Here is a 27,580-nt window from a genome sequence, read left to right as displayed (position 1 = left end):
CCACCTGAGTGACTCAAGCCCATCATCTTCACACCCTCTCACCCTCCCCTGTGCTTCTCATGCTGGGGCGAACAAACGTGCCCTTCCATGGGTTCTTTGTTCCAGTCCCTCATGCAGCCACCCACTGCCACCAGCCGCTCCTGCAGGATGTAGGATACGGTCCTCCTTCAGCACTGCAGGGGCCTGTCATCCCTCTCCTGGCAAACACCAGCTGAGGTCATGCACTGATGGCTCACAAACCCATCCTCGTACTTCTACCCAAATTCCTGTTCTCCTAATCTCACAATGCTCAGCTGATGCTGAAGTAGAGCAGAGCTGCTTCTCTATGAGTTCTGTCTTGCTTTTAGTCATTACCTTTAGTTCGGAGTTTAGTTCTGCTCTTATACATGGCTTTATACATGTTTAAGACTTCTATATATTATGACAACAATGATGATACTGGGATGAATAACCCTAACTTTCTGTACATCATTCTCCAAAATTACCTATTCAGCTCAATTTCAGCAAAGCAAAACTTAAGGATTTTGGATGGTCTTGCCTGCTGGCATTTGTATTTTTCTTGTGAATGCTGGTTTTATGTGGACCTGAGCTAATCTCTGACAGGACATGGCTTTAACTAGCTCTTGGTCTTAAACTTTCCTTCAATGCACCGCTTCCAGATGATCTGTTTATAGCTGCTTCTTTTCAGACATTGCCAGTATGTTTTTCAAAAGAAAATACTAGTTTGACAAAATAAATCAAATCATTAAAATGCTACTGTAAAACCACACCTGCATGAACATAAGGGAGAAGCTGCAGTTGAGCAAGAAAAGGAGAAAAACAAAGTCAGAATTTAAAAGGTAGATGCAGAAGCCCCTTCCAGCCTAGTTACTCTCTAATTGCAAAATCAGACTTTGCTACACGGGCTGCTGTTAAGGCCTAGACACACAGCACCAAGTTTTTAATGTGGGCAAATAATACCCAAGTGTTGAGAGTTGGACTTGATAATACTTATGGGTCCCTTCCAACACAAGATAATCTATGACTGACTATGGAAGAGATTGTGTAAATCCTTGAAGGCATACTTTAAAAAAGCCTCTCCACCCAAAAAAAAAAAGGTCTCCTGGTCAACAGACATCCTGGGGAGGGATGGTGCGCCACCAGCTCATTTCTTCCACCAATCCAGGGTAAAAACAGGCTCTTTCTTCTTGATTTCTGCCACCAGGCTCCTATTTGGGCTGAGTCACTGTCCAATGCAAGGCCCTTTATCTCTGTGATGGAAGACATCTTGTGATATCTTTATCACTGGCATGAAAAGTTACAACCAGGTTTCATTTTATGCCATTTCAGACACAGTAGTTGACATCCAAGGTCAAGAACCTTTGCCCACACCAAGCTGTGCACTTCAAGGAAGTTGTATTTTCTGGTCAAAAAACATTTGGAGACAGAAGCCTGTACCTCCTCTCTATCACTGCTGGCTTTTACACTTGTTTTTAGACATAGAAGATCCCCCTTTGGCAGCTCTAATGCAGATGGGCATCCAGTAAGTGTCCTCAGTTTAAGCACAGGAGAGATCTAGCCATAACATTGAGGCTTTACAGAAACACAACATCACTTTGAATAGCCAGAGCCATATAAATACACACATTCAGGTTTGATTTTGTCAGTTTTGCTCATAATGTCAGAACTGGTGGGGATTTTATTTATATATGTGTGTATATACATATATCGTCAGTTAAACCTTTAGTTCCTTTGCTATGGAAAACATATACTATGACTTCTGCACAGGTAGAAGTATTTTTGCAAGAGGAGCGATAAGCTTCTGCAAAGGAAGTGTTTATTCACTGATCAGTGAGTAGTTATATCTGGAACTGACGCAATGCAGCTTCAGTTTTCCAACAGTAAACTCCAAGTATAATTCGGGAGGGAAAAATCATCTCTCTGGTTTGCTTATGTTTCAGTAAATCGTGCATCTGTGTCCAAGAACTTTTCAGCTCATTAATTCAGCAACAACATAAAATATATACAAAATTAGGGTGCAGCTTTCAAAAACAGGCTCCTCAAATGAGGTTTCCAGATCCATATTTAGGGCCATGAATCTGATTTTCTAAACTACTAACCACCCGCCAGACCACGCAGATCACTGACGGGAGCTCGGCGCTTCTGAAGGCTGCACGACTAGCTGACAGCATCCAACTTTCTGACAGCCTTCTGGCAGAGACAGCTTTCGCAAGCTTCATAAAACATGAAAGGCCAAAACAACATGTCCTGCAATTATCCACACTGAAAAACAATCTTAATTAATATCATCGCTACTCCCTTTACACTTAAACTGCCACTGAAAAGTTTTGCTTTTCTTTCATTTCCTTCCCTTTTCCCTAATACTTTAAGCCTGCCCTTCAAGTCTTTATCGTACCATCAACCTGATTTCAGTGGTGTTTGTTGTGCACTGTGCCAGATCTTACTCTTTTTGTCAGGATTACTCAGCTTACTATAAGCTCAGCAACTGCAGTCTCAGAGAACACACACTGTTCCACTAAAATACTCGGGTTCAGATTTGCATCTGTACAACGCTGATCTCGGTGACATAGCAAAGATTTAGATGTAAGGTTCAAAATACTAATGAGATAACTAAAATCAGATTTCTGCCTTTATCCAAATTAAGCATTTAGAGGAAAATATATTCATTGAAAGTATAAAATACTAAACCTAAGTAAATGTAGAATATTAACTTGAAGTTACCCAGTTGTTATTCCTCCTTTCCATCAAGTAATGGTGTGGATGAGGGCACAAAATGCCACCTTTCTGTAAGACTGACACCTATGTTCTCAGGTCAAAAGCCATCAGGACCAGCTAGAGTCAACAGTTTGATCACTGAAGTCCAAAATAATCTTTTTACTTACTTGGGTTTGTGAGGAGGGTGTCAAATTTTGTCTTCTCAACAAAGTAAAGGTTTGAAGAAAAGGCCAGTCTCACCTTCCCCAGAACTAAGACCCTACTGAAAATACAGCAATATCTCCCTGATGTAATCCATACATTTGGATGCTTTTGTTTTGGCTTAGCTAAAGAGATTCCCTAGTCAATTCAGACTAAATTGAATTAAACAGAATGAAAGTGAGTGTTCAGAGCAATTTGTTCTGAAGTCATACTCAAGGTTAAAACGCTGAGCCTTTCTTTCTAGACTGGCCACATATTCTCAAAGGGATCATGTAAAACAGCATCTCCTCCTTCTAAATCAACTGTTCACTCAAGAGGTTTCCAGTCCAGGAGTGACTCCTAATAAGACACAGCTTGTTTGCATGTAACACTTATAATCCTCTACTAAGACTAAAAGTGCTAGGACTGCTACTCGAGTGATGTTCACACCATTACAAGACTTTAAATACAGAATATAATATATAGCATTAAAATTGGGTGTACACAAGCAAGCAAGTTTTTCCCCAAACCAAGGATATTGAAATCACAAGCCAATTCTTTTTAAAAACATAAAGATGCTTAACTTCCAGCCATTTCCATACCAGGCTCAGGACATAAGCACATCCTGATAACAGCATTTCCCAACAAGCTGTCCCTGCCTCCTTTCCCTTCTCCTCAGCATATCATCTAGACTCTCGTTCCCCAGCACAGTTTATCCCTAGTTGACCAGTCAGTTTCAGCTTTTGGATGTGAACCTCCCCCTAATCACTCTACTCTCTCATTCCACCTGGCTCCCACAGCTGTCCCAGTTTTATTCCAGTTTTTCATTCCCCATCATTATTCTTCCTTTGTGTTCCTCATCTGCAGTCCAAACACTTTGTCACAAATTTGCCTTTTGGGGTTTCTCATAGGATCTTATTTTCTTCTCAAATGCTGGGTCATTACTCCCACATACACCAGATTCCTTACCCTTAGTTTGGACCCTGTTTCCTAACTCTTGTAGCATTTCAAATCATCGTCTGCTCCTTTCTGGTGCCTTAACCCACCTACAGCATCACTACAAATCTAGTTTCTCCCGTCAGGTAAGGCGCACAGACTTGATACAGCCTTCAGCACCTCCAGAACACATCAGGCCTTCAGGAGACTTCTGTCATGAAAGACTGGCATCTGACCAAGTGGAAAAAAAAAAATGACAGAAAGCACATTGACATCAGAGTCAGCACTAAAATCAATGCTTGCTCCCAGCTGCTGGATGGTGTTTCATGCGGCTGCACACAAGGGTCTATTTCACTGGCATCATGATTGGAAAAAAAGATGTAACTAAATTTACTTTATCTTGGGGAGGGAAGAAAGATGCCAGTACAAATGGGAGATGAGAACCACACAGAACTAGTATTACACAAGTAGGGCAAGTTCTGGTGGAAGCAGGTGAACTGCGCAATTACCAGCAGCTGGAAACAGGGCCTCAGGTAGCACCAGGCAATGATTAATTATCAGCACTGCCATTCCACTGCGTAACGGGTGCCAGCCAGGCTAAAAACCAATTTCCATCTTCAAAACAGTTCAAGCCAGAACTTCTTTTCTACTGTCAACTCTTTTCTACTGTATGCGCCATCGTGGACACTTTGCATCATTTTCACTATCCAGCAGAAAGACTGAATGCTTAAATTCTAACTGCTGCCTGGAACACTGAACCACCCTACCGAAACTCCCAAAACTAATACAAGGCACTTAAACCGCTAATGCAAGCAGTTGGCTAGATGCTGCAAATGCTTACCAGTCCCACAAGGGCAATACTGAGGAATGGCATGTCCTGCTACTAACAAATATCCTCACTCAGAGGACATTCACAAGCAGCATCCACAGCACATGTGAAAAACACCACACTTCTCCAGTATGACATCTCCCCCAGTCACTGGTACATTTTGGCCAGGATTTACAGCCCAAATTAAATGGTATTTCCTCCTTAGGCTCCTGCAAAATACTTACATTCTGGGCACTGTGACCTGTGGGAATTAGAAAAGGTAACAACTCTGAGTATCACAAAGCTGGCTAATTTTTCAATGACACACTCTGGTCTCAGTGGAGCATTAAATAAAATTTCTACAGCAGTCTGAAGAGCAAACCGTGATGCATGACAAGAGTGGTTCTCCTAACCTGAAGATCAGCTGCAGAACAGAGGCACCCTACCGAAACCACTTCTTTGTGCATGCTATTTACACACAGGTTTTAAAGTAGTAGTAGTAACAATCTAGGCTTCAACATATACTCATCTTGCCAAAACACAACCAGAAATGCCCTTTCTAAAGTGTGTGTAACTTAGGCCATTAGAAGGTTTAAGGAGGTTACAAGCATCAAAAGTCTAAATCAGTTGCAATAAACCCTGGCTTGATTTAAATCCCTTAATTAAAACCAACTAAAAACCAGGATTTGGTGTTGTATCTCAGTCCAACCCTCACATCAGTTGTGCCACCTTGTAACTTTGGTCTTTATTTCCAGTCCCTATCACCAGTGACACCGATTAATAATAGTTCTCCAGAGCACTAGCTCTTGAGAATTTAAAGTACGGCAATATGGGATCCTAAAGCACACTGAAGGAAAACACGGTGTGCACAAAGCAATCTTCTACACTCAGGTAATGGCTAGGCAGCACCATTCAAAGGCCTCCAAAACCCAATGACAGTGCTTACGGTATCACCTCATTTTTGGAAATCCATTTCAACATTGCAAAGCTTTGTATTTTGAACAATATGGGTGCAAAGAGATAACAACCTTTAAAGGTACAGAAAAATTGATGGTGGGGTACCCCAACAGAGAAGTTTTGCAATACTGCCACTGTATTCTAAACATATAAGACCTGGTTTCGATTTCATGTAAAATATCCATTTACAGAGCACTGTGAAAAGTCACATGGACACTTTTGCATAATTTGCATAACAAAATGTACTTTTCCATACAAAACTGGAAAAGACTCTATAAGTGCGGGGCCAAGCACCTTTTCATTCTATATACTTAACAGGCAACGTAACTATCTGCACTACCAAGAAGTCCTACCATGGTGGACAGACTTGACCTTCTACCAGAAATGTGCCCATCAATGCCTCAGATATTAACTTACTGAGTAGAAAAGAGTAGATAATAGATAGGAAGATCCTTTGACTACCACCACCAAAGTGAAATACTAACATCAACAGCAACCTTAATTCAAGAGAGAAAACTTGCAAGAAAAAAAAATGTTGAATGTTTTAATGCATTTTGAATCATAATGAAAAACATTTTACATCTAAAAACAAATTAGCAGAATAATAAAAAGTGGTTCCACATAACTTACAAATTCTTTTTTTCCAAAAATGTAGTTTTCACAGATTTAGGCAACAAATAGGATGTTTCATTCCAGATCTTTCTGACTGTAATCACAAAACTGTGTGAAAATTGACACGCATTGCCTGAAAGACAGAAAAGCTTGATTTTGCCCAGTGATGAGTTCTCTGTGAAATTCTGCACAACACAACCTGTAACTGCAACTCTCCTCCATTTTATGAAATGCTGGACATTGTTCAGTGCTGAAAAACACTCTTTAGAACATTCAAAGCCATGAAATGTTTCCCACATAATTTAGTCGGTGTAGTATTATTCACCACCACTGCTCACGTGTGATTTGCTTCTAGGGGAATAGCAACTTCCGCTTCACCTTTGGTTCAGTATATAAATTAAGCTAAGTGGTAGTTGAATGTTCAGCTGATTTAAGTATTAGCCTGCTTCTAAGAGCGTGGCTCTAGCACCTTGTTTAGTTGATTTTTTCCAAAGTGAAAGCATGTAATCATCCCATTCCTGGTGCCAGAGGATGGTCCCTCTGGTGATATAAAAAGCTTGCAGCAATGATGATTGAACTGCATAGAGTCTAGTGGTCCTGTAATACATATGCGTTAGAGAAGCTTAAACAGACACTTTAGTTCAGCAGGATCAAACCCAGTGACCCTCTCCTCATAATAAAAGGATAGTCATTGCTCAAGACATTACATGCAGGCCATGCTGGAAAAACTGCTTCTGCTGGCTGGACAGATAATTTTTCTTTTTTAAACAGCATCAACCTGTGTAAAGTACTCTCTGTTACCAACTGAAAGCGAGTTTTTTCTTCTTCAAGCATAAAACCATCAACACAACATCAAATGGCTTTTCCCAAGAGTTAAAACCCCAGGGGAAATAGAAGGAAAAAAAAAAGGTGAAAATAAACTTTGATACCATCCTTTAACCCTTGTTATCAGAAGACTTAAAACTCTGCAGCTGCTTTCTCCAACCTTGGCTTGGTATTTTAAGATTACTTCAGTACAATACTGTATATATCTTGTACCTAAAAAAAAAAAAAAGTAAAACAAAACAAAAAAAAACCCAACCCAAACAGAAAAAAGAAGGGCCCAAGCTACTATGACGACTTGTTCTGTAGAGATACTGCATACATTCTCCATTTAATACCTTGAGCTTCTGTAAGGTTATGCTCCAAAACTATGTATAGGACCCCAATTTCCCTGCAATTCCTCAGTGACACATTAACCATCCCATCCCATTGCACTCCAATTCCACTATTTGATAGTTAACAGCAGAACCAGTTAACACATCCGTATTGACACACGTCATTATAAACAATAACTGTAGGGGACATGAGCACAGCTATAGTTTCATGAAATTATAGTGATGAAAGTTCCTAATACTTAATTTATACCACCCATCATCAGCCCCATGATTCCCCTGTAAGAGCACACCCCTGGCTTACCCACACCCTTCATCTTATACCATGATATGTCAGAGTTAGGGGCAGTATCTCCCTTTAGCTAAAAAAGAAGTGTCTGTAAACAGCCTTTTTGTTCTTTCAAAGACATCAGCTGCCACCTGCATTTACTTCTATAATCAGCAGCTGCAGTGTAACACCCCACTGCCAGTGCAAAAAAAGCTAAGCACAGTGAGGAGCAAAACCAGAGTAAGATCATTTGGGAGAAAGAAGGGAGACTTGGGTTAATTACCCCCTCCTAGAACAGAATAGAGGCTACAGCAGCCCTCACCAGGGCTGAGAACAGAAAGGTAACAGATGATGTTTACTTATCATATTGCTCCATTAGCTTTAAGTGTTAGCTGTCTTGAGGATCACATTTAATATGATTGTCTTTCGTGTCAGAGATAGTACTTCAGGCAGAGACCAAAAGTGCTTTTTTTCTAGGCTACAGAGAGATCCAATGCATCTTGACCATTCACTTTTGAGGTAGTACTCATTTACTTTGTATTGCTGGCTCGAAATAAAAACATGGGAAGTGAACACAATTAAAAGTATGCTCACTGTAAGTATATAAACAAGGAAAAAATAAAAAAACAACTCCCAAAACACTTACTTCCTTTCTGGGCAGATCACCAAAACAAAGCAATCCTTCTTACAAAGGTCAGCTCACATTCACTGGTAAAGTCAAACTTTCATAAATGGTTTATAACAATAGCTATAAACTAAAGTGCTTCAAAATTTGCTTGACAAGATCTCAGTGACTGGAATAATAATATTCCGGATTTTTTGCTAGTATGAAATGCCATGAGATTTTAAAATAATTTTATATAAGAAGGGGAGAATGAATTATTATTTTTTTCAGAAGAAAAAGTACAAAAAGCATTCCAAATAAACCTGGCAGTCTATACTCACGACAAGCTGCTTGCATTCTCCTTCTCAAATCTACTATTTCCCAGTAACAGGAATAAAAATGGAGTTGAAGTTGCACTATACTGCAGCACTAAAAAAGGTATTCCAAATCAGATGCAAACAGGAAAATGTTTACAATCATACAACTAATGAAATTCACACTTCATTTCAAGGTTTTAGCCCTGCAGATTCTTTTTAACACAAGGCAGATATGTAATCATGAAAAAATGTAACAGACTGCTATACACCCTCTACATTAATTACAAAGTTTCACATTTATGTCACAAATGTAATGCCCTACTGTGTATCTATTAAATGCTAAATAACTTATGAACATTTATGTGCTCTATGCAACAGTGAACATATTGACCAGTGGATGCCAAAATATAAAAGTTCATACACGAGACTAATTAAAAAAACAAAACAAAAAACATCACATTTTCTGTACAATTCATGCAAACTGTGCACAATGTGGTAACAAGAACATCTGCTAAAGTTTCCACTTAAGGAAGAGATTTTACAGCGACAGCAGACCAGTGTTCAGAAGTCTGTAGAAGTGTAGAAGTCCATGGCAACATAAAACACAGAAATTCTTCCAGCATTTCATTTTTCTTGTAACAAAGCAGGGATGTTGATGTTCCAACCAATAGCCTGACGATCAAATCCGCATGTGAAGAGGTTACATACTGGATGGTCCTCACTCCATGCTGAGCAGCACACCATTCTTCTGTGGCCCTGCAACAGTGCAGAAGAAAGCAGTATTACTTATATCTTGAAAGCTCCCATGTCAACAGATCATTGTGACTCAAAATGCAAACTTGCTAATGCTCATGGTAGTTTTTACAAACAGTACTTGAGAATTCCAGAGATCACTGTTACTTTCACCTTTATAATGATGAGACTCAATATCATCACCAGATCCATAATGACAGAAGGATATGAACAGGGGGATTAAAACTTTGGTGTTTCAAAGGCGTGTTTGCCATCTCATTACATTTTACTTACAAAAGCAAATTGAATTTTGATTTTAGCAATTTTAAGAGCAATCTTAAAATACGCAGCTACTTGCCAGCAACTGTACTGCTATAAACCTGCAAGATTAAGTGTCCATCATGTTCATAATTCAGAAAGATTAATACTACTGCAGGAAATATGTCATACTGAGGAAAAGCAATGCCTCATCTATTGTTCAAATCCAACAGTAACAAAAATGGCCCAAAGAGCATTCTGACCAACATTTAAGTTATGCCAAAAAATTTGCCATGATTCAGTAGTGTCAGCCTGAATGGAACTATTAAGGGAAAAAAAGAAAAAAAAAAAAAAGGAGAAAAAAGAAACAGAGATTAAACAATAGAGTAAAAATAACTAAACTAGGAAAAAGACTAAAAAAGGCTAAGCTTTAAAACCCCTTCTGAAATTGTGTCAAGAGCTGCTGAATCAACCCAAAAAAAAGCCTATTGAAGTGGCACAATCCAATTAATTTCACTTAGTCTAATTTGCTCCATTAGTGATGCTTGCCATGCCAAATAGCACCACAAATGCACAAAACTTGATGGCTGCAGCAAGAATAGTTTAGTGCATGGTACCAAATATCAAGAATGCATGTGCATAAGCAGGGAAGTTAAAAAACAAAATCACCAAATCATACAAGGTGAGCTCACAAAAATGATCCCCACGTTTTTCCTTTTATGTTTCTTCATTTAACAAGTTAAATACTATGTAATTGAAAGAAACAAAACAAACCACCATCATTAAACCTCTTAGTAAGCCACTTTCCTGATACGATTCACATCAAGACATCTGAAATACTCTTACACATAATATGCATCTGAAATGCTCTTACACATTTCTTCCACGTCATAAAGAAGATGGTTTCACTTTAGTAAGGAGAAAAATGATTATGACATCCACTTGAAATACCATTTCTAATTCCAATTAAAAAATTCAAAATGTTACTTATTTGCATGTTGGTCATTTTCAATAACAATAGCCCATTTGTATAGACAAGTGTCTTTCAGTATTTGTTCAGCTTTTAAGCTAGAGAGAGCAAATGTTACTTTTAACCTTGTATGAAAGAAGAGCAGACATACTTTAAGGCTACAAATATTCAGTTACCTGTCTATTACTGCGAGGGAGGCGTGCTAATCGAACTCCTGACATGTCGAATAATCTAACCTGTCGGTTGTCATGTGGAAGGGCAATGATTCTTTGGCCAACACATACGTTAATCCTGCACAGAAGAGACAAAAGTAGGTGATGTACAAAACAATGAGAATAGAACTTGACAGGACAAGTTTAAGCTCACGGGAAGTGATACAGCCGAATTTTTTTCCTGACTAAAATTCACAAGCGAAATAAAAGGTATTAAACCTTTTAAGGTGTTTTCTATTGTATGAGATGCTCAAGGAGCCTTAATATCTGCATCCCATTAAAAAAAAAAAAAAAAAACAACTCAGAAAAGCAATACTATGTATTTACTGAAAATTAATGTGACTACACCTGCATTTTATAAAACCACTTGAGACCTTTTCAAAATCTCACAAATCTCAATTTTAATTTTAGTGACTAAAATTAAATGTATATTCAGTGAATTGACAGAATGGACTATTTCAGTTGGAAGCTACCTACAACAGTGTCTCTGCCCATGGCAGGTGGGTTGGAACTAGGTGATTTTTAAGGTCCCTTCCAACCCTAACCATTCTGTGATCATGAAGCTCAACTGCTTAACCAATTCAAGGCTGACTAAAAGCTAAAGCATGTTATTAAGTGCATTGTCCCAATGCCTCTTAAAACACTGACAGGCTTGGGGCATCAACCATCTCCCTAGGAAGCCTGTTCCAGTGTCTGACCAGTAAACAAATGCCTCCTGAAGTTCAGCCTAAACCTCCCCAGTGCACCTTTGAACTATTCCCACACATGAAAGAAATTAAGAATTAAATAAGAAAACATGAATTAAGAAAAACAGTAATTCAGATCTGCTTACCTGTTGACTGCAGAATCTGTACGGATTGTTGCAATAGGAGACCTCATGTTTTTCAAGTCCCAAACTTTCACAGTACGGTCATCACTACCAGAAACAACATTGTCTCCCACAGTGAAAACTGCAGATGTCACAGTGCTGAACAATCAGAAGTAAAAAGAAAGATTTCAAGTTCTAAACTAGCATCTGATTGAAAGTTCTATTTTCTGCTCCCATGTTTCCTTTAAAATGTTACTTGCCTTTTTGATTGATTGTTTTTAACCAAAGTAACCTGAAATATTAAAACTCTATGTGGATATTTTAGAATAAAAAAGTATTCTTACAAGAACCTCTGTCACTTAAGGTATACTGGACTTGACTGGTCCAAGCACTAAGTGAAGTCCAACAACAACAAGACACTTAGAGGCATCTTTCATATTCCACTGACCCTACCATGAGCTCGTCATGTCCAGTCTTGAAATCTTAATTCACTTTCGAAGTTCTGTATTAATGTCCAGCAGACTTATCAGACATCCAAAACTGAATTAGTAGCATACACTTCAATTCTTCTCAAGTGTTTTGAGACTAGGAATCAAGTTTCTTAGTTTCCATCCAAACACTCCTCTAGAACTCTCCAAAGGGATTATATAAAGAATTTTCTTTTAGAATTTTATTGTCTTTGCATTTGACCCTTTCAGAGAACAGTATATTGCTGAGTTCAGATAAGCAGTTCTTATGATGAGCTTTTACTTTTATTTCACATTAAGAAATTAATGGTTTTGTACTAATACATTCACTTTAATACTGCATGAATTCCCAACTCAAGACCACTCACTTTCTGCCCGCGCAATGTACTAACAAGGCATTTTTGTCTCTCTCTAAAATCATTAGGGAAAGCTGCTCAAATCTGTCTCTACAGATTTGATTTAATGACCTATCTTGTAACTTGGGTCATGCACGTCAATTTCTTAGAATTTAGGAATTTTAATTTAAGTTGTCAGCTGCTACTGTCGCTTTGGTTGTTCTGCAGCAATTTGAATTCATGTCCTATTCAAGCTGCTAACTGAGATTAGCACTAGCCAGGTCACAACAGACCAGGTTATGCAAGCCTCTTAATTTATACTGACACTAAATTAAGTTTTAATTAAGATGAAGTCCCACTTTATTCCTGATACCAAGTTTCCTAATGCATTCTTAGAGTGCACCTGAGCTACCAGGGAGATTATTACAGTAAGAACCAGGAGGTCTTCACCTAATCTTCTGGACTTTATGAACTAAGAGTTAGGACATACATGAAAGACACAACTAACAAGTTTCTTTCGTCAGCCACCTTCACATTTGGGAAGAAAACTGATTCATGTAGTCAAGTTACTGCAGGATAAGAGCTGGAATGTTCTTAGCACTGAACTTTTCTCCACCAGTCTGACCTCCATTACACTCACCACCATCTGCATTTCCTTCCTCACCAGTTTACACAAGCTCCAAAATACCCCAGTAAAACATTGTCTTTTCACTGAACTCTGTACTGCTGTTACACATTTGAAACAATGTTTATACATTTAAAATTCACTGTAAATCTCCATACTTTGTACACACATTAGGAGACTTCCTTATGCAAACAGTATAAGCAGTATAAGGCATTCAAGTCATAGAAAAGCTCCAGATGAATGAATATACAGCGTCTTTTAGTATTCTGCTGCCAACAGATAAATCCAATCTGTTTTTCATCATACATTTTATTCCAATTATAGCTGGAATATATTGTGAAACTGCCTTAAAATAACCCTCCAATTTTGAATGTTGGGTTGGTTGGGTTTTTTTCCACAACTTTAAACAGCTTTCCAACTTCTTTGATCTCATACTGGTTCTCCTTTATCACTTATCACTGTCAAACAGAGTTATATTTCTTTGACCACATAAAGTTATCGCATTTTTAGATTTATCATTTTTCAAATGAAAGCATTCAAAACTATCACCATGCAAACAGAATGCCAGCTCTAGATTAGCTCGACCCCTACTTGTCCTGTAAAATCAGAAAGATTCTCAGAAGAAAACAAAATCCTTCCCTGTGCTGTTTGCGGTTTAACTATTCATTCAAATATCACTGGGTACACTAAGAAAAAGTTTGTAAAAAAAGAAAAATGTGGTGAAGTTCTGCTATAGCTCTCTCTGTTGAGTGGGAAAGTGATAGAAGAGCAAAGGGAAGGCTTGTCAGGCTGTTTTCAGCAAACATCTTTAAAGGTGTTCAGTGGTCTTACTCCTCTCCCTGCCCTGTTCATTACCCTAAGGCACTGCAGGCTGGGATATCCACTATTTGCAAGCACACATGACTTAAAAACAGCCTTTTCCATTTGAATTCAAAGGCTAGATAGAAAAGGCCTTTCTACTGAAGTATGATAAAGAATTTTGGTCACAGTTTCAAAGCAAATAGTATATGGACATACTGCTCAACAGTCTCAGATATTACACTTTTAAAAAATGAAACATTACTCTTCTAGGACAACTTGAAGCTACACTTGATTTAATTCTCAAAGACATCTCATTTTCAAAATAAGACTGCAAGAATAGAAGTTTTAAGTAACTTAATAACAAGGCCACAAGCAGTATCAGTCTCACACTTGACAACTCTGGGGAGGGTTTATCAGCACCTGATTGTCATGTGAGTAAAGACCAGGCAGGTTTTTGTTTGTTTGTTTTTGTGGGGTTTTTTAAGTGGAACATTTTGAGTTCATATTTATAAAAAAAAAAAAAGAAACACACCAAAAAAACAATAAACACATACGCTTGAATTCAAGAACATGTACACCACTATTGACTTCAGACATGAGCAAGTGCTGTGCGCACAGGTTCTCTTACGTACTACAGACCATGATTTGCATCCACTGCTATTCCGAACTGGGGCATCTTACCTCATATTTTTGTTTTGGTTTGGGTTTTTGTTTGGTTTTAACTAAAACAGGATTTCAGCCAAACTGAAAAAAAAAGAAGGTGAGAAGAAAGGGAAGCAAAGTCTATGTTGTAAGGAAGAGGCTGTCAGAGCAGCCAATATACAAATAACCTTTCAAAAGTATTGCCTCCCTAACCCCACCCATATCACAAAGACTAAGACTTATTCCTATATTTTCACAAAGCTAGTTTTACTTTCTGGGATTTTTACTAGCCTTCCATTTGTTCTAATACAGCTAAAACTGTGGTTAACATCCCCTTGGCTAAATTAATAAAAAGCATCAACAAAAGATCATCAGCCCCTGTGTTAATGGAATGCTAGAAGACATTAGGCTTTTAATAACTCAAAAGGATGACAGGTATTGTAGGACATCTAAAAAAAAATAAAAAATGCAAAGAGGAAGCAGCTTTATGACACTTCAAACTGTGGGTCCCATAGGGAGTTTGGTGTGCTACAACTATTCTCCAGGAAAGCTTCAGCCTCCGCCAAACCCCAGCAAAACTCATTTATCTTGTCATAGGGAGCAGCCGAGCGTATACTTCCAGCTGACAGCGTGGCACTTCCTCACCACACACCGCTGCCTGGCCTCGAACATCCTGCTCCCTCCGTGGGTCTCAATCAACAGAAATACTGTAGTGCTAGCACTCCTCATTAGGCTGAACAGCTGTCTCCCCAGTCACACTGAGCCACAAAACTGTTTTGCATAACAATTTGCTGAAATTTCACACATAGGAGAAGAAAAAAAAAAAGGAAGAAGAAAAAAGAAAAAAAATATGTTGAAAATGTTGCACCATGAAATGCTGATGCACAAACCTTACTGGCAATGCACCAGAAAAAGTTAACACTGCTGTTTCCATTTTGATTTGCAGGCTATACTGGGATTTACTGTTGAACCCTGAGAGACATGTTTTCATGCCTGTGAAAAGGCATCTACTCATAAGCATTAATCTGTGTGTGGGATGAAGTTCTGGAGAAAACAGACTAAAGAGAGCTTTCATATAAATTTATTCCATGTACACCACATTGTATTTAAAAAGCAAAATTTGAATGTTCAAATATGCTCCCCTCATTTTAAGTAGTAAAATTCAGACACAAAGCCTAAAAGGAAGCTCTATATGGTTACAGCATTTCCTGTGCAAGAGCTTTCTTTCTTTTAGGGGGACAGAACACAACCCACACAGAGAAGCCTGCAGAGAAGTCATGATATGGAGAACAGTTTGCCAGACTGAAAGAGCGATGGCATTGGCCACAAAAGTCCCAGGTAAGAAGCACACCAATACCAGCATGTCTGTGCATTCAGGTTTCAGAAACACTAAAGTCACTTGATTCCAGGAAGAGCTACACAGAGAATTCCCAAAGTCTGTGGATTTATCTCCCAATATCAGCAGAAGTCTTTCTTCCAACTTGAGAAATGGCAAGAACAAACCATAAAGGAATTAACACAAAAACAGGGTGGGGGAGAAATTCAGAGCCAACTGTTAGCACTAAGAAGTATTTGTTTTAGTATTTAAATCAACAATGGCTATTCCAGAGATATGCATTTCATGACATTTACAGAAAACTGCCATTATCTCCTTTTCTCACTATCTGTCCTAAAATAATAAAATTATACAGGATTGAAAACAGTAACTAGCTTTTATGAGAATTACTCAATGGCAAGTTAGTAAATTAGTTAAGGTGCAGGTATTTTTCAAATCAATCCCATTACATTGATGATGGGATAAAACAAGTCCATTTATCCCTGCAGTATTGCTGTGTTACCTAAGCTTTAAAATGACAACGCACCATAAAACGTTATGCTCCACTCACTAGGATACAAAGAAAAGGCCTTTGGCTATGCTCTTTTGTGGGTCATTTAAAAAAATGATAGCATTTCTTAGTGCATGCATTCAAGAATGGAGTTAAGATTCTCCCCATCTATTGTAGTGATGCTAAAGCACTCATAAGTAACTGGATGCAGATTTATTGCCTACATCTTTTTAAAGTGACTGACAAAACTAACAGCTAACACAAAGTGCAGTCAAACTTGGTATCTTACATACTCCACTCCTCAAAATAAAACACCTAAAGGATTTGTTGTTTGTTTTGTTTTGTGCTGTTTCTTGTAGCTAGAGGGCTTTTGATTTTAAGCACTTACTCTTACAGCTTAAGGAGTTTATTCAATTTTTATATTTTCTTATTAATTAGAAAGCAATTTTTACCATAAGGAATTTTGCCAATGACAACAGAAAAGCTTCAAGAACATAAAGGAAACAGAACTATTGAATAATGTTCTCTTTCAAATTGCTTTTTCAGCAGTTCAACAACTCCATGACAGCATTAGGTTGAGGGAAGGTTAGAATAAAAAATGAGGTATTCAAGCTATGCAAGAAAGCAAAGACAGGTAACTTGGCTGAGCTGAAGGCACAGGAACATTCCAGCCCCATCTGTCCTGAAACAGATTCACAGGAAAGCTAACAACATAGGAAGTTAGACAACTTCAAAGCTTGATGCTTGAGTTACCGGCTAATAAACTGCTAACACCTCTAAGAACACCACTGAAACCTTGACATGCTCTATTACATATATGTAATAAATGCAAACCAAAAGGGTTTTATATGTACATGTTTAGAAGCACAACATTTTAAAAGTTAAACCTAGAGCTTAAAGTCCAGGCCATAACCTTCATTTAGAGAACAGACAACATGCACAGGTGGGATCAGAACAGTGTTTGAAAGCAAGTCTGGGGCCTTTTTCAATGAAATTTAAGAGAACAAAAAAAAAACCCCACAAACCAACAGCAGGCAGAACAAGGCAGGAATACTAACAGTAATACCAGAATCATCTAGTTAATCAGTAAGGCTTGGGGAGAAAACTGTTTCATCAGAAATATTTTGCATTTCTTACAGAAGCTGGATGAAAGATTCACACACTGCAAATGCCTACAGCAATGTGATTAGAAACAACAGAAAAATGGTAGACAAAGCATCACTTACAGCATTAACAGCTGAAGCAAGAACAGGACTATCTTGAAAAGGACAGATAACATTGGTTAAACTCCACTGACAGCATCCAACTCGTGACATTTTGTTTGGCACAAAAGACTCCCTTTCCTATCACAGCATTTAGTCAAAGGTGCAAAACCTGCATTTTCAGAACTACATCTAGCTGTAGGTCACTAAGAAAATGTGGCTGAGTAAGAACAGCTAGCAGTGACCTTATAATACTGAGGATATCTAGAGTAAGACTGCTTTCCAAGAGGGATGTTCAGTTACATCAGTGCCTGAAGAAAAGTCATCTTCCCCTTCCATAACTTGGTCTTTCAAGAACAAGAGACACGTCTCAGGGTATGAGAATTAAACCTTGCAGAATAAAGAACCTAGGAAAGCCAGCTGACCTTGGCAAACCCAGATGTCCACAAAAATAAAGCAATTATTAGTTTCTTGATATAGAATGCCATTTTGACATTAATTCCCAATTCACTAAATGTCAGAATTCAGCCCAGCATCCTAATCAGTTGCTGCTTAAGTACTTTCACATTTTTTAATTCAGATTTTCCAGCAAGCTTTAGATTTTGAAGATGAAAAGTTGAAGAAGCAAGACATATTTGCAATCCTCTAATTCCAAAGGTCTTAGGACGACGCACAAGTCACCATCCAGCGGCATATTCAGAAACATATAGACAGCAAATGAACAGGAACTTTCCTTTCTGGCATCCTACAGCCACACAACCAGAGGGAAAGGAGAAAGAATATGCTGTTGTCTGAAAGACTCATCAAGCACATATGCAAGAGCATGTCAACACCACAGCTGTTCAACTAGGTCACTATACTGGAAAAGAATGGCCTTCAGAGCCCCAACAAGACACAGCTGTACAGGGGTCAGCAAACAAAAGCAGAAGTGAAGCTGGAATGAAAATTGCCACATAGATGCCAGAACCATTTTGCTCTTCAGAGCAAAACCTTAATTCAGCTTCAAGAGTTCAAATCAATAACCCCTAAATTCAATAATTTCTCAGTATGAAAACAGTTGGCGTTACATATTATCAAACATGTATCTTAAAGCAGTATCTGCTGGAAAAAAGGTGTTCAGATTTGAATCTCCAGTATAATTTTTGGAGGTTTTAATTCAGGAGATCAATTTAATTAACATACAACAAGTAGGTGTCTGGATGATAATACAAATGTAACCTTTTCCCAGGGCTACGTTAAACTTCTAAGCAGGACGTGACTGGGGATTAACAGCACCAGTAATATAAATCCTTATTGCTGCACACACAAAATTGGGCAATAGTCATATTTTACAAAAAAAATCAGTCTTATTTCCTCACTATTTCATGATTTTTTAATTGGTAGAGAATAAGTGAGACAGTCTGCGGACATGGCAAACCTAAAGGAAACTGTGACAAGTTGTATTTATCACTGTGTGAGCAGGGCACATGCAAATGAGTCATGTACTGAACTGAAACAGCCATATATATGAAAAACACAAACAAGCAATGTTTAAAGATCTGGAAACCTCCCTAGGAAGATGTAACTTCAAGAAAGACCTGAAGGTACTTTGAAGACTCAGCCTAATGCAGTCTTTAAGTGCTAAATACTACCAATGTACTAAACTTGGTCTGTGGACACATAAATGTCAAAATATGCTAGAAAACACACTTTGAGGCAAAATAGGTAACTCATAAAAAAGAACTGGTACTTTGCAGAGAAGAAAATACAGGAAACTTATCACCACTTAAGTATCTATTAACATAGGAAACAAAGCTCATCAAGTTAAAATCCAGCAGCTGGAAGATGAAGCCAGACAAACTCAAACTAGAGGGGCACAAAAAGTTTAACAGGGAGATTAACTAAACACCAGGATGTGCAATTTACAGAACTTACCAAGGGCCAAGTTGAAATCATTATCATTGGAACAACCTAACATACAGTTGGCAATTATACTAAGATTACCTCCTAATTTAAATCAGGCATCAGTACAAGAAGCTTGAGACAGATATGTTGATCCCAACAAATTCTGGCCTTACTGAATAAGAATTTATTTTCTTGGACTTTCATAGTAGCAGACTGTAAGAAATACTCTGCTTTTAATAAACCAAGCTCAGAACACTAAAAAAATTGGTGAATTCTCACCTACATCAACTTACTTAAAATACAACTATCAATACAGGTATCTTAAAATACATATATTGACTTACTTAAAATACAAATAATCTTTTGCAACTGCTATACATAACACACAGTCTGACAGAACACCACTTCATAGCATACAGCAACTGCTTTACATTTTCGGATGTCAACTTTATGAAGTCATGTTCTGCACATAGCAGGATTCCTCAGTCGCTCAACACATGAGCACTGCAGGGAACAACTCCCAGCACTTCGGAGCACGTTTAAAGTCTCCATCCCCTCCCTCGCATTTCCTAAATGGGAACTCACTCGCGACGACAGGAATGCCAATCCTGAAGCACGACTCCAGCAGGCAGAAGGGCACCTTTCCCCCTACCCCGCTTCTCTTGGCGTGGTTTGCCGCCGGGCCACGCGCGATGGCAGGGCGACGGCGCCACCTGCTGGTGCGGTTGCCCCGCCCGCGGTGTCGGGCCTCCGCGGCCGGCAACCAAGGTGAAAGGCGGGCCGGGCCGTCTCCTCGGGCTGCTGTGGTTGTGCTGCCCGAGGCAGCGATCGCCCCCGGCGGAGCCGGACGTCGCTCCAGTGAGGAGCTAGGGGCCGGCAGCATCAAAGAAGGCTCGAGGGTACAGGGGTGAGCTTCCGAGCCACGCACCGCAGGGATTCCGTAACAGTTTGGATCCCCTGTGAGGAGGAGTAGTGGGGTGGAATAAAATTCTGGGGGCTACAACGCGATAAACACTATGTGTGGTCTGGTGACTTAGATGTCAGGCATCTGATTAACACATTAGGATTTGATCTGGTGAAATACACAGGGAAAAAAAAAAAAAAAAGCTCTCTGAGCTCCAGCCAGCCATTCACCAGGAAGTACTTAGCAAGAGGCTATTAAAACTTAGGGTTGAGAGCTTTAAATCATCAGTGCTAATGACTGTAACATCCAATTTACAGAACTGACTCCAAGAACCTATCAAAACACTAAAAAAATTGTCAAATTATTCAAAGAGACATGCATGAAAGCCAAAAAATGTCTTGGGTGTATGTGTGTTCTAGTTAACAGATAAAACAGTTTCTTCTAACAGAAAATTATTATAGTGTTGATTAGAAACTTAGAAACATTTCGCCAACAGGCAGTACAATAATGGACCAAAAATAAAATTCCTCAAAGTATGTCTTGACTGCAAATTACCAAGCCACTGCCTCGGCACTGTGTCCCCCAGGGAAGTACTATCTTCCATAGCAGCCACTCCCTCAAGCAACTGGGAGCTGCACAGCCCTAGCCACCAGAGTGAAGGCGGTTTTGAAACTCTTGTAAGTTGGAGTGTATTTGGTGGAAAAAGCCTATGACAATACCAAAAACTCACCCATTCGGGTAACAAAATGGAAACAGACCATACAAGACAAACACAAACAGGAAGGCAATTAAAAGCTGAAGTAACAGTGACAAAGAGGTTGCTCAAGGTCTATTCCATTAAACTGGCTGATTCCTTAAACTGGCTCTAATTGAAAGGAGTTTTATCTAGACTTACCAGATGAGCAGTATCACACCACAAGCCCTGGTTGCTGTTTTGGAAATTAAGCACTGCTGTGTTACACCTGACAGGGCACAGTTAGAGGCTTCTGTGAAAGTGAGTCTCATAAAGGAGGAGAATGGGCTTAGTACCTCAGAAACAGCACAGGAATCTGTTCAGATTAGCAACTGAAGAATACATTTATACTTTTGGAACTTGTAAAAACCCACGAAGGAACTGTCACTTACTCTGTGTGGCCCTGAAAGACATTCACAGAATGGATAGAAGGATCTCTGAAATCCCACAGACGGAAGGTTGTATCGCGTGATGATGTCACCACAAGACGTTGGGTGGGATGTGTACAACAATGTGTTAGCTCTTGGTCGTGCCCTACAATCACAGATGAGAACATGTAAGGTAATGAAAATAAGAATTTTCATTTCCATGTACACTTAGAATGAAATGCTAATGATTTTTTCTTTTATCCCCCCCCCCCCCAACAGAAAGGAATAATAATACTAATCATCATTCTGAACTTTCATGTTACTTCCACTGTAAAAGTTTAGAACTGCATTTAAAAGCAAAAGGTGGGGGGGGGACGGGGGGGACGACACCACAACAGTATTTACATTATTATTAAGTAGCAATGATAGGTCATTGCTACTTAATACACCAGGTCTCTATAGTTTGGAGGAGATTGAGGGGTGACCTTATTAGTGTATATAAATATATAAAGGGGGAGTGTCACGAGGATGGAGCCAGGCTCTTCTCAGTGGCAAACAATGATAGGACAAGGGGAAATGGGTACAAACTGGAACACAAGAGGTTCCACTTAAACTTGAGAAGAAACTTCTTCTCAGTGAGGGTGACGGAACACTGGAACAGGCTGCCCAGGGAGGTTGTGGAGTCTCCTTCTCTGGAGACATTCAAAACCCGTCTGGACACGTTCCTGTGTAACCTTATCTAGGTGTTCCTGCTCCAGCAGGGGGATTGGACTAGATGATCTTTTGAGGTCCCTTCCAATCTCTAACATACTGTGATACTGTGAAAAGCATTTTGCAAGAACTAAAATCTGGCTACATTTAGTTTAAAACTACCTTCGTAAGTTATATCACAAGTTTAAAGGAACACAGTTTCATGCTTAGAGCATTTACAAGTTCAGAATTTTAGAAACCATTACAACACATCTGAAAGGGGCCTACAAGGATGCTGGAGAGGGGCTCTTCATCAGGGACTTTAGCTATAGGACAAGGGGAAATGGGTTTAAACTTAAACAGGGCAAGTTCAGGATAACTACAATGAAGTTCTTTACTGTGAGGGTAGTGAGACACTGGAACAGGCTGCCCAAAGAAGCTCCATCCCTGGCAGTGTTAAGGCCAGGTTGGACAGAACCTTGGGTGACATGGTCTAGTGTGAGGTATTCCTGCCCACAGAAGGGGTTTGGAACAAGATGATCTTAAGGTCCTTTCCAAATCTAACCATTTCCAGATAAACAACTTTTCCCAATGTTTTGGTATCTACAAATAATCCCACATATAAAAATGAACCACCAATCTATCTTTTTGTAAGGGAACAAATACCTGTAAGGGAATGGACAAGCTCAGAAGTCTCTACATCATACAAATTTGCTGTCCTATCCCACGATGCTGTCACAGCTTGCTTCCCTCCAACGAGCCAATCAGCTGCTATGACCACTCCTTGATGGCTTTTCAGTGAAGTTAATGGGGCTCTGACAGTGGGACAATCGCTAGAAACATCTCCATCTCCATCAGGTTCATCTTTATCTGAGAACTCAACTTCATCCTCTCCAGACATTTGCTATAAAATGCAAGAGGAAAAAAAAAAAATAAATTTAGAATAAAAGGGAAGGAATGTCTCTAAGTTACAGTTTACAGTGTAAATGCTTCCCCATCCCCTTAATGCCAATATGGGTAACTTAATTCTATAGAATCTAGCCTATAGAGGCACTCACTTTCAAAAACTTAGTTGGAGGAACAAGTGAGTTAAACACAGTTTCTGAACTGTTTAGCTCTGAGTATCTATCCCCTTTATTCTCTGGTAAGTTCCTTACTCTTTATTATCTGGTAAGTCCTTACTCTATCACACTCAAGTTTCACTGCAGCACATTTATCAAGGACTTTTTTTCTTCTCAATATTTAAGGGTAAGAAGCATTTAATAGGGCACTGACTATTTTAGTCTCTGGGAAGACAATAATTTACAGCCGTATTTTTATCCATTAGGATCAAAATCATGACATCAACATTTGTCTGCTTGTCAATACAGAGTCATCACGCAGTGCTGATGTAAACTGAATGAAAATAAATTCTTTTGCCAACCATGAAGCATTACTCTCTGAACACTATTTTGCCTGTGCAAGACAAATACACTTTTCTTTCACCATATCTGGATGTAAAAAAGGTAACACTGGTACTGCTCTTTCAAAGTAGAAATACCAAATCAAATAAACTGAAGCAAACATTTTGCATTCAGAAATCTACCTCGTATTACCCAGCCATCTCTTGCCCCTGCTTGGCTTGCTGTGAAGCTCCTGCTATAAACAGTATTTGTCTTCACAATTTAGTGAGGGTGCTTTTAAGTCAAAAAAGCATTTGATAGTCTACGAAATAGAAGTACTGACTGAATAAAAAGCCTGGGGACGACAATATCAGACAGTGTGATGAGTGCTGGCAAAAGTCAATTAGAAATCAGTAAATTAAATAAATGTCAAAATGACATGTCTTCACCATCAGTTTTCAATTCAAAGTAACTATAGCTAATACAAGTGCCTCAGTGAGTTAAGCTACAAGAATCTATCTTAAGAATTTAATTATTATTTATGATTTGAATTATTACCAAAAAATGTTAACATGACAGTTCATGTACTTACACATCTACTATCTTGAACAAAAATTACTTGTAGCTGTATATCCTATTCTGCACCACAGATCTTTGAAAACATGAAGTGAGCCTGTTTTTAAAAGAAAGGCTGAAATCTATTAAACCTTAAAATCCCGGTATTTGCAATCCTGAAATCATGTAATTTTTAATTATGTACAAATCTAACATTCAGCCTTATCATAAAACCTGTAGCTGATGAAATTGCTGTGCAATTAGTACAGTTGCAGCAACTTGATTGCTTACATTGCAGTCTGCAGTTGGCTGAGGTGTAGGCAACTGTATTAAGTATCTCCAGATGTGAGCTGTCTGGTCTCCAGATGCTGCACAGGGGGTAGAGAGGTTCAAGTAAAAAAACAGAGAATAAATAAGAGCATTTCCTTCAGCCAGTTCCTCACCCAGTACACTACGAACCCACTCATCCCACAGCTAACAACTTGTTCAGAAGGATGCTGCGAGGAACAGAATCAAAAGCCTTACTGAAGTCCAGAAAAACTACATCCACCATCTTCCCTTCATCCACCTGGTGGATAACCCTGTCATAGAAGGACACCAAATTACTTAAAGAGGACTTTTTCCTTTTGTGAACCCATGCTGACTGTACCTGATGACTGCATTATTCATTAAATGCCTTTCAACAGTACCCAGTGTAATCTTCTTCATAATTTTTCCAGGAACTCACGTTGGACTAACAGCTCTGTAGTCCCCTGTGTCCTCCCTCATATCCTTCTAGTAAACTGTAATACCACTGGCTGGCTTCCAGTCAGCAGGAGCCTCCCCAGACTCCTAAGACCTTTGGTAGAGGATCAAGAGGGGTCCTGCTGTAACATCCACTAGCGCCTTCAGAACTCTGGGATGAATCCCATCAGGTCTCATGGATTTGTAAACATTCAGCTGACATATGATTCTAAGTGTCTGTTTTGGAGTAGGTAAGCACAAAATACGATACAGCAACCACAGATGGAAAGATCTAGCTCTGATTTTTTATGTCTTGAAACATAAAAACAATTCAGTTGGCAAGGACACTGACAAAACAGTAGGAAGAGGGGCTACAACCCAAAAGATGCTAGTGAATTACATGTATATTTCCATCATGATTAACGTACTTAGCATATGAAAAAACTTCACATACCTGTAAGAGCCACTTGCTCAGTTGGATGAAACTTTATGGAATTTACTGTGGGGAAAAAAATAAAATTAAGTAAGTATACTAAAACAATTATTTTGTAATGTTTCAGCATCAAAAGGGTTGAAAAAAAATCCAGAAGTCTCTGATTTTAAGTAATTTTTTGTAGTATAGCAAAGTCTTAGGTGAGATAAAGCACAATGGTATTCTGAGTACATAAACCTAAGTAGTATCAAAGAGAGAAGCTACAGTTGATTATACAATACATACTTCCTAGCAAGTTATTTCCTGAAACCTATTACAGGCATTGCATATTATAGAGGATAAATAAGCCACACTCAAATAATCTTGTGTAAGCTGACAGAAAATAATGCTTTGGACTTCCATAAAGAGAACTTTATCCGTAAGTATTTCTAACATACCAAAAACTTGCTTATTATGACCATCAACTTTGATTATTACTTAAGATTGCAAGAACAAATGCCTAAAAACCTAATGCAAATAACACTAATCAGATTTCAGTCCTGCAACCACATGTAATCAAAACATTGTTCTAAAACAGTCCTGCAAGAATTCTACCACCCTATTCATTTTTTATTTCAGTGTATAAGATTTAATTACTTTTCATTAAGCACGAAACCCCAAGTTTCTCTTCAGCAGTTCTTCAAGAAAGAACTTGGAAATCATTTCCATCCATCATGCAAGTAAAAAATGCTGATGCCGTCAGTAGAGCATGGTGTAATGACTCTAAAGAGATATCCAAACTGTTCACACTGAACTAACTCAACTGTGCATCAACTGCTGGCACCCAACACCTTTGATCCATTTCTAATCAACTGTCAAACCTAAACAAGTTTTACTAAATGAAAAAATACATTACTTTAAATATAATTTATAGAAATGTATATTTTTAAATAAATTATAAGGTATGGAGAATTTATATAAATTTATACATAATAACTTAGTTTACACACAACTGTTTAAATACAGGTTAGAGCTTTTATTATTTTCATGGTTAGCCAAATAGCAATTACAAACTATCAAACTATCAGCATCAAAATCCAAGTGATTGGAGTTTTTTAAACATGACTTTATGGAGGATAAAGGCATCCCCTCCAATCAGCAAACAACCTGAGGTATCTGAACAAACTGAAGTGTTACCTGTTATTTCTATGCATCTATCTGTTAGTATCTTTGTGTTGTACGAACTAGAAGGCATATAGCAGGAAAAAGTAGAACTCATGTAGCAGAAAAGTAGAAGTCATGGTTGAAGTAGCTGACTGCACTCTGGAGAGCTTAATTCTATTTGTATTTTTGCCACAGAGTTCATGTGATGTGCTAGCTGAGTTACTTAACCAAACATACCACTGGGGGCATTATGGATCACCTAGTGACCACTCAACTCAAATGATCACCCATGATGCTCAAACTTCACTGGTGGTGTATAAAATCCTATACTGTAACTCCTTATGAAATAGAAGGGGGCTAATGAGGTGCTTGTCAAATTTGACATCAAAATTGAAGATCAAAAACTCTCACTGCAGTGCACCTCTCCACCCAAGGAGGGGTTTAAAAACACTGCTTCCGTAATATTCATACCAGTACAAACAAATGCCATATCAGTTAACTGCCTTCAAAACAAGATTTTAGTATTACGCAACAAATTATATATGGGATCATGTATTAAACAAAGAAGTGCAAAGTTCACCCAACACTGTATTTTGTATACCAAAAATAACACAGACCCTACAAATCAGTTAATTTCTGATAAGCTTCTCTTGCTCTGCATATGCATGAGATCTCAATGAGTTCTGACATTTAACTTCTGAGTGTCATAACTATGCCTGTGAACTTCTTAACATGGACCTGTTTATCCATTTAAGCATTTACAGAACTATCTTAATGTGCCTCTCCAAGAATCACATTACAAAACATTCTCTGTATGAAGATTAGTGGAACTTCACAACTGACTTGTTAATGGTGTTGGCAAACCTGCAAGTGAAACCACTATAAACATTTTTGTAGCTGTCTAAAACACATTTTCCCCTCCCACACTCCATTTCTAGTTTTCACAACATGCCCTCATCTTACCTGATCCAACATGCCCTACATACTTGACAAGGCACTTCCCTGTTTCTATGCTCCACAGCAAAGCAGTGTGATCTAGAAAGATTAAAAAGCAGCTGTAAATATTGTTACAAATGAATCAGTTAAAAGTGAAAAACGTACAACAAAATTATCTTCAAATGCAGAGCATAACATATGAAATAGGTTTCAAACATAGGACAGACCAAATCCTCTTTATTACATCCTTATATATGAAATATACAAGCTTCCTATCGTTATGACTTAATACACAATTACCCCTAAAAAGTAAAGGTGCTGTCCCAGTTGGATTAATTCGCAGTAAGTATTCACAGGCAAATTCTACTTTTGATATATTTGCTAACTTGGTTACATACTT

General features: G+C 38.5%; 1 protein-coding gene across 3 annotated transcripts in view; it reads right to left on the bottom strand.

Annotated features, from left to right (window-relative positions):
• Nucleotides 1-6,124: 6,124 nt before the first annotated feature.
• Nucleotides 6,125-27,580, bottom strand: part of WDR37 (WD repeat domain 37) — a 42,738-nt gene continuing 21,282 nt past the window's right edge. For all 3 annotated transcript variants that reach the window (XM_061349737.1, XM_061349728.1, XM_061349746.1), the window contains 8 exons: nt 27,208-27,279; nt 25,123-25,167; nt 24,237-24,313; nt 22,675-22,912; nt 21,343-21,484; nt 11,556-11,690; nt 10,688-10,802; nt 6,125-9,307 (listed from right to left, as the gene is read on the bottom strand). In XM_061349737.1, coding sequence (XP_061205721.1) covers nt 9,176-9,307; nt 10,688-10,802; nt 11,556-11,690; nt 21,343-21,484; nt 22,675-22,912; nt 24,237-24,313; nt 25,123-25,167; nt 27,208-27,279 — 956 coding nt within the window. In that variant the 3' untranslated portion in view covers nt 6,125-9,175. The remainder of the gene's footprint in view (nt 9,308-10,687; nt 10,803-11,555; nt 11,691-21,342; nt 21,485-22,674; nt 22,913-24,236; nt 24,314-25,122; nt 25,168-27,207; nt 27,280-27,580) is intronic.

Source organism: Neopsephotus bourkii, unplaced genomic scaffold, assembly GCF_033783945.1.
Source record: "Neopsephotus bourkii isolate Nb327-2 ecotype Australia unplaced genomic scaffold, CSIRO-AGI_Nbou_v1 NB_53, whole genome shotgun sequence".
NCBI lineage: Eukaryota > Metazoa > Chordata > Aves > Psittaciformes > Psittacidae > Neopsephotus > Neopsephotus bourkii.
The sequence above is the reverse complement of the archived record's forward strand: the minus strand, read 5'-3'. Positions and strand labels throughout refer to the sequence as shown.